The 8981-nt window shown below is 32.4% G+C and overlaps 1 protein-coding gene across 1 annotated transcript in view; it reads left to right on the top strand.

The window, feature by feature from the left end:
• Positions 1-819, top strand: part of LOC9299216 (leucine-rich repeat extensin-like protein 3) — a 2336-nt gene extending 1517 nt beyond the window's left edge. The window contains exon 2 of the mRNA XM_021020717.1: positions 83-819. Within this exon, the coding sequence (XP_020876376.1) occupies positions 83-522 (440 nt within the window). The 3' untranslated portion in view covers positions 523-819. The remainder of the gene's footprint in view (positions 1-82) is intronic.
• Positions 820-8981: the final 8162 nt, after the last annotated feature.

Genomic DNA, 8981 nt, shown 5'->3' with positions numbered 1-8981 from the left:
TCTCCACCGCCCCCACCAACACCAGTTTACTCTCCACCACCCACTCCGGTCTATTCCCCTCCTCCCCCACCTCCTTGTATAGAACAACCACCACCACCACCTCCACCGTGTATAGAGTATTCACCTCCTCCTCCACCAGTCATTCATTATAGCTCTCCGCCTCCACCGCCAGTCTACTACAGCTCTCCGCCACCTCCACCAGTCTATTACAGCTCTCCACCGCCGCCACCGCCGGTTCATTACAGCTCACCCCCACCACCGGAAGTCCATTACAGTTCTCCGCCGCCACCTCCAGTACATTATAGCTCTCCGCCGCCGCCACCATCAGCTCCATGTGAAGAATCTCCTCCACCAGCACCGGTAGTTCATCACAGTCCACCACCGCCGATAGTTCACCACAGCCCACCACCACCACCAGTAGTCCACCGTAGTCCACCACCACCGTCTCCTGAATATGAAGGACCACTACCACCGGTCATCGGAGTATCATACGCGTCTCCTCCACCACCGCCGTTCTATTGATTCTTTTGAGAAACACGAGACTGAAACGATGACGTGGCACGAACCCTAAACAGATTGAAACACTATACGACGTCGTTGGTCAATTCTTACACAGATAAAATTATTTTGTGAAAAAAAAATTATAAGAGAAAAAGAAATGGCTGATTAAAAAGTTTATTGTATAGAGAGGATGGGTCTTGTGTTTTCTATTAATTTTATTTTTTTCCCTCTTTTATTTGGATTTCGTAGCACATTATTCGTTTTAGATTTTGTATTTTATATATGAGAAGAGCATAGGCTATACATTTTTTTTGTTCATTATCAATATCATTCTTTAATTTCACAAAATACAATTTCCAAATTGGTGTAAACAAACAAATATGCTTATAAATTTAAAGAAATAAGATTTGGGTCCAAAGTAAGTTTTGTCTGAAAACAAAGTTGGAAAAGTTATGTCTGAAAATAAAGTTGGAAACAGTTGCAAATGAAAGTGACTCGTCGAAGCCTGTTGGAGAAAAAGAGCAAAATACAATTACTCCTAAAACAAGGAAGCAACTTGGAACGCTCCGTTTTGATTCGATGACAGAACAAAAGAAGACGTAAAGATATATGTCGCAATCCCGAATTTACGCGGAAAATAAAGAATTAGGAAAAAAGTTGGGACCAAACTAGGAAAAAATAAACTTTAATAATAAATAGCATGGGAATAAAAGAACCTTGATTGGCGCTAAATATTTTGATTACTACAAATGTTGTTCAACTTTGAAAACGAAATTTATTTTTAGCTTTTTTGACTAATTCTGTAATTTGTTTGTTAACTACGTAGTTGGGTCGATAGATAACATAGAAAAATTGAAGAATTATAAAACATTTAAAAAAGTATGGGGGCTAGAGAATAGTGAAAACAAAAAAGGGAAAAAATCCGAAAAAATCGCCATGTAATTTTTTTTTGGCCGTTTAATACCTGTAGTATTAAATTTGGAATAAAAATACCTCATATAGTTTCGGTTGCCTTTTAAAACCTTCGTTTTTTAAAAAATGGTAAAATCGAACTTCCGAGTTAACGACCGTTAACTTTGTTAATGGCAACACTAACCGCGGTTAAAACTTAACCCACGATGTTTAAGTATATATATAACCTCTTTTTGTAGATTTACGTATATATCGTCTTAGTCAGGTGGTTTAACTTGGGTTGCCTATCCTATTGAACTTGAGTTCGAATCCCCCCTAAAGACGTTTTTAATTTTTTTTTTTTTTACTTCATCTTCTTCGTCATCGAAAAACATATGTCTTTAGTTTCTTCTGATCCATTTGATCGACAGAATGGGTGGGAAGATGGAGTGAAGCTAGTTTTTCGATGGCTTCTAGAACCAGAAACGGTTTGCCGGCTCTCGATTTTATACCCGCATCTGATTGAAGTTTCATTTTAGTGCCCGCTTTCTCTTAGCCCCATTTTTCTATTTTGTTTCTAGATGACAATTTTTGTCGATCTCAAATTACATAGATTAGTCGAGATCTGATTCACATGCGTTACACTAAGATTAATTTGTGAGCTTCAAATGCGGATCTGAGATGTTGTAGACACTTCTGGGTAGATCTAGTTTCCGGAGAGATCGAGAATTGCTTTTGTTTCATTTCCAGATTTTGTTGAATAGTAGGAGAATAAAACAAAAGAGAAGTTTATGATGGATTTGCTCTGAGTTTCTGGGTTTAGGATTTGGTCTTGAAGGCATTGTTCAGTAAGAAGAAGAGGAAGACAAAAGAGAAGAAGGAGAAAAAAAAAATTAAGAAAAAAATTAAAAAACGTCTAAAAAGGACGATGGGGGATTCGAACCCACGTTATTTAGAATAGGTAACACACGTTTTACCATTTGACGAAGACAGTATATACTTAAGGCTTGAAAAGAGATAGTATATATATAGTTTAAATACCATGGGTAAAGTTTTAACCACAGTTAGTGTTTCCGTTAGCAAACTTAACGACCGTTAATTCGGAAGTTCGATTTTACCATTTTTTAAAAACCGAAGGTTTTAAAAGGCAACCGAAACTAAATAAGGTATTTTTATTCCAAATTTAATACTATAGGTATTAAACGGCTAAAAAAAAATTAGATGACGGTTTTTTCGGGTTTTTTCCCAAACAAAAAATGAATTACTTGAATATTTGTTGAGTTCGTTTTATATTTCTTAGTAGAAGATATTCGATTGTTTAAGATGCGTAAACACATTAGAATGTAAGAGGTGATTTTTTTTTGTTTTTCGATAAAATGTGTAATTGATTAATCAAAGTAAAAATATGTACAAGAGTGTTCAGCTTTGTCTAAACAGATATCTAGCAATTTGATGATCCAAAAATAAAACTGGAAAACTGAAACAAGAATAAGTAAAAACAGAAATTGAGTAACAGCCAATCAGCAGTCCGGCTCAACACTTTTATGGGCTCTAGGACCAGAGCCGGCGCTGTAAATGTTTGGGCCACAAACGAAATTTTTTTTTGGGCCTATTAGTTACTAACGAAAAAATTAAAAAAATAAAATTATTATTGTTTTCTGGGAGGAAGCTCGAACTCTCCACCTCAGACTTCTAGCATTCAAGCATTGACCAACAGAGCTACAACAACTACATGGAAAAAATCGGCCGAAAAAGTATATATTCTAAAAACGGCTGCAAGCATGTGAGGGCCGGCTCTGCCTAGGACAACAAAATTTGGGTCCTTAGATTTTTTTTAGTGTTCGTTTGTCGTAAAAAAATTTTGTATACTATTTTTATTAAAAAAAATAATTATTAATAAAACAATAAATAAAAAATTTATGGGTCTTTCTAAATTTTAGTTTTATGTTGTAATCTAAAACTTTTAATACTTTTATAAAAAATATTTTTTAAAATGGGCCCCTTAATTATTGGAATGCGGGATTGGGCTCCTGGCCGTCGCACCTCCCGCCCCTCTGTGAGCCGGCACTGCCAATCAGCTGATTCCCGCTATCGAAGATGAGATCACAAACCGTCGGAGTAAGAAGTAAATTTTCCATCTTCACTCACATCTATAGTACGTGGGGTAAGATAACCCAATCTCCGTAACGACTAAGATATAATAGATTACATTAGCCTAATCTATATTAAAATATTTTATGTGGTCATGAAACTAGTTTACTTTCTTAGACGGTTTCTACGGTATAATACACTTTTACTCGGATCCATAAAGATTTAGCGGGTTTGGAGATATATGGCTCCTCGACCCTTTTAGCGGGTTTGGAGATATATGGCTCCCCGACTCTTGACCAACTCACAACAATCCTTATACACAGTAAGCGATACTGAAAAAATAATTAAAAAAGTAAAAAATAGCGATTAAAAAAAAAAACTTTTTTAAGAATTCTAGTCTATTAAGGAAAGAGTATCATTATATCACCTATGATTACTCATATCTCCTATATTACTCTTATATACATTAATTATATTATTTTTTGTAATCCTTTTAATCATGCCCATTGATAAGGGATGGTCTTGAAAATTTGGGGGCCACAAATAAAACAGAAAATAGGAAGCTTTTTTAGCATCCTAATTTCAAAATTAAAGCCATAATCAAAAGTAAAAGTAAATTCAAAATTTGTTGTTAGTAAGTAAATTTCTGATTGCTTTTAACTAGAAATTAAAGGCATGAATGGGAGACGTGTTATTACTGCGGGACGGAACTTTTGTATTTAATGTTACCATTCAACACAACTTTTCAGTTTACAGATTTTAGTTAAATAAATAAATAAATTATAATTTTGTAGCAAGTACGGTACAATTTAGAACCTTTTTACCTTGTATGTGCGGAACATTGAAACCACTAGTATAAAAGTGTGTTCCAAATACACAGTGTGTGGTCCAACACTTTTTTCTTTGGGTCCGAATGGTAACATCGTAATTGATTATCCTGGAAAAGCGGTTTTATAGTGTGGTACGGTTCAACTGCGGTACGTACGGGAGAAAATTATTTGCAGGACTAGTGTGGTTAGTCTAAAATAAGCTGTACAGAATAAAGTTTGATTGGTGAAAAAACTATTTGCGGTACATAATAAAATGTTTGAATGGTTAAAACTATATTATTATATTAATATAGTTATAAATATTAAATTGTTTTTTATTCTTAATGAAATAATATTTTCATCTACCTATTTACGAATTTTAAAAACAAAAATTTATTTTGAATTAATAAAGTTAATTTTATCCATTAAAATAGTGAAGAAATACATCAAATATTTAATAAATTTGTTGTAACTAAAACTATAGTTTATATAATAAAACTTTTGAGTATAGTAAAAATATATATTATACATTATCACTACAAAAAACACTCTGGATAACGTCAATTTATGTAAGTCACTTACTAAACCGACTTTAAATTTTTTACCTGGAAGGAACTTGCCGTCGGTTTACTAACCGACTAAAAATTTGGTTTTCAATTTTTATTTATTTTATAAGAATTTTAATATTTGTAGATAAATCATTGGACATATTACACAAAAATCCAGTGAAAATATGATAGTTAGAGACTTTCATGAGCTTATTCACAAATAACGTTAAATTTGTTCACTGTTAACGTCATACAATATTACGACGCTTTCTAAACCGACGGTATTAATCTTACGTCATTTTATACCAACGTTAAATACGATATTAAACGACGTGACCTGCCGTTTTTTTGTAGTGTATATACGAAATAATTTAATCATATTTTTTATGAATCTGTTTTTGTTTTTACTAAAACTGATTTATAACTTGTGAAAATAGTGAAATAAGTTAAAAAAAAATTCTCAAAAAAGGACTTTAAAAAATAAATCACTTATGAATATTATTAACAACTTAAATTAGAAAACACGTTTATTGTTAAAATTTATTGCTGGTTATTAAACTCTCTTTAATGAATCAAAATTAAATAAAAAGAAAAATTAATATTTTGCTGTATCGGTTGCGGAATTCGAACAAACTGATCGGTAATTGGTGGTTGTACAAATATTTGCGGTCCACTGGTTAATATCCTCTCTCAAAAAATGCAAATGGATTTTTATTTTTTTCTCTAAAAAACGCAAATTACAAAAATAGCATGTGATTTGTGACATTAAACTTTTTTCAAAAAAATTTACTTGAAATCCGCAATCTCAATTGTCTCCAATCAAAGCCTTTGTTTTACATTTATTTTAATACTTAAAAATTGTAAATAAAGCACATATAACCAACATAACTTTATATAATTACATGTAAGATATAAGAATATTTAATATTTGATTTTTATTATAATTCTCTTATCTTCAACAATTATTTTATCATTTAAATAATTTACAGGAAAAAACTCGAAAAAACCGTCATCTATTTTTTTTTAGCCGTTTAATACGTGTAGTTTTAAAATTGGAATAAAAATACCTCGTTTAATTGTCGTTGTCTTTTAAATCCTTTGTTTTTTTAATTTTGGTAGATTCGTACATCTGCGTTAACGGCTGTTAACGATGGTAACGGAATTGCTAACTGTAGTTAAAACTTAACCCATAGTATTTACATATATATATATATAATATATTTTCAAATTTATAGTAATATATTATCTTAGTCAGGTGGTTTTATGATGAACGAGTAAACCCATGCGCCTGAGTTCAAATCCCCATCTTGATCATTTTAGATTTTTTTTTTTTTTTTTTGGAGTTCGATTTCTTCACCACCAGCGGCGGCGGTGGCGGATCTCGTTCCTCACCACCATCGATTTAGCGGCGGCGGATCTCGTTTCCTCACCACCATCGATTTCTTCCTCTGCGGCGATAGACAAACAAACGCAACCGGAATCCTATACATCCTTCTTCTCGGCGTCGTCCTTCCTCCGTCATCTCCATCGTCCTCTCCACCACCTCCATTCTTCTCTCTCTTTTTGCTTCTCTTATGAATCGAAGAAAAGATAGAACACGAAACGTATCTACCTCTTATGAATCGAGATCCTTGAATCGGAAAAAGAAACGGCAATTTCTCGGAGCTGTGTCTGGGAAGATTAAACGGGTTTGCTCGGGAAAGATATGGATTTTCCGGGAAAATATGGGGAGGAAGAAGAAGCAATGGTAAAAGAAGAGGAACAAGGAAGAAGAAGAAGATTGGACCATGTGGCTCTGTAACCTCCATTCTTCTCTCTCTGTGCTTCTCTCGAAGTCAAATTAGGAGAAAAAATGTCTAAAATAACCACCAGACTATGACAAGAAATTGGTATACCTATAAAAGGAGAATCGAACTCAGGCGCAGGAGTATATTCATCCCACATATAACCACCAGACTATGACAAGAAATTGGTATACCTATAAAAGGAGAATGTATATATATATACGTAAATACCATGAGTTAAGTTTTAACCGCAGTTAGCAATTCCGTTACCAACGTTAATAGTCGTTAACGCGGAGGTATGAATCTACCAAAATTAAAAAAACAAAGAATTTAAAAGACAACAACAATTAATCGATGTATTTTTATTCCAATTTTAAAACTACACGTATTAAACGGCCAAAAAATATTTACTGTAAAAAATGTTTAAAATGTTTAAAATAATTTACTGTAAAAAATGTTTAATAATAAAAAAATATTAATAAATTTTTAATATATTTTTAAGATATAATTTATGGTTTGTAAGTGGTTTTGACCATTTTTATTTTGATTTGTTTGATATGTTTGTTTTTAGTTAAATTGGGTACTTTGATTATTTTTGGTTATAAAGTAACCAATCAGAAGTGAATCCGTTGGAGCCGGGATATTTTTGGGTCTTATTTGGTTTAAATTTCAAGTATCCAAATATTTTGGGTCTTATATGGTTTAAATTTTGTGCATTTATTGTTTTATTTGATACTAACAAGAAATATATTTTTATAAAATTCGACTAATTTTTTTTTATTTTATGGTTTGTTAATGCCATTAATTCATTTTCATTTGTAAATAGTTATCTAAAAATATATATTTCACACCGCTTTTAATATTTTACCACTTAAACATTTGGACCGTACCGCATGTTGTTTTGTTCACCATTCATCTATTGTCCCGCACCACTTGTTACGCAATAACCGCACTTGTTCCGCAGAGTGCGTTTTTTTCAACCGCACCACAGTAAAACCGCACTGCACCGCACCTCTCTAACCGCTTGTCCCACACCGCTCAAACCGCTGTCACCATTTGAAGCCTAAGCATGAACATGAATAGTTATTAATTTAGGCCTTGAATGGTGAATCAAAAGCGGTACGGTTTTCAATCATTTCTTGAATAACGCAGTTATGTCACTAATCAACATAGCTCTTGAATGGGAACACAAATGCAGGACAGATTTTAAGATTTATTACAAAAACACATTATTACTACCAATCACAATTAGTTTCATAAATTTGCATTTTTTTATAAAAAAGATAAAGTAAATCAGCTCACATTTTTCGAGACAATTCTATTTCTCAGTAGATAAAATAACGCACTTCAGTTTACACCGAATGTAAAATCCAGCGGTAGAAGCAAAAACGGATAACTATTGAATAATAAGGATCCGAATGGTAACAACGTATTTGGTAATGCGGGAAAAACGGTTTTATAATACGGTACGGTTCAACTACGGTATGTGCGGGAGAAATATATTTTGCGGGACAAGTGCGGTTTGTACAAAATAAGCGGTACAAAATAATATTTGATTGGTGAACAATTACTTGCGGTACACAATAATATTTTTGATTGGTAAAATAGTAAGAAGCAGTACGGATTACATATTATAGAGAAATTTATTATAAATAAATGTATTAATAATTAATATAATTATAAATTATTTTATGTTTTGTGTTAATAAATAAATATTTTCGTACATTCATGAACCTTAACTATCTATATTGATTTAAAGCAAAAATTTAGTTTTTAGACTTACATATTGCTAAATCAGTGAAAGAGTTCAATCATTACTATTTACTAATCTAATTTTAGTATAAAAAAGTATGAAGAAATGTATCTAAGTCTCCTTAAATTATATGGTATTAGGTAACTAAATATATTTAATAAGTTTTTTGTGAAGCTTACTAAATTAGATTATTACTTATACTTTTTCTCAATTTGTATGAAATAAATTAATTATATTTTTATTAATTTTATGGGAAATTTGTCATTACTACCACATTTCCAAGTTTCTCCCACAAAAATACCACATTTTAAAAAACTTTTCCTCCATACCACAATACAAAACAAGAAATGACTAAAATGTCCTCCAAATTGACTAAACGAAAAAGACAAAAACAAACAAATTATCTCCTTCCTTTTATTTTCTATTTCTCTCTCTTATGTTCTCTCATTTTTTCTTCTTCCTCTCTCTTTTCTCTATCTCTTTCACCACTTATGTGGTTAATAATCAAGATGAGATCCAAGAACTACCCATCGTCGGAGATCATCATCACTGCCGTCACCGCCTTTGTACTTGGAGATCTTGCCATCTTCTTCCGTCTCCTTTC

Source organism: Arabidopsis lyrata, assembly GCF_000004255.2.
Source record: "Arabidopsis lyrata subsp. lyrata unplaced genomic scaffold ARALYscaffold_9, whole genome shotgun sequence".
Classification (NCBI taxonomy): Eukaryota; Viridiplantae; Streptophyta; class Magnoliopsida; order Brassicales; family Brassicaceae; genus Arabidopsis; species Arabidopsis lyrata.
This window is presented reverse-complemented; position numbering and strand designations above follow the sequence as displayed.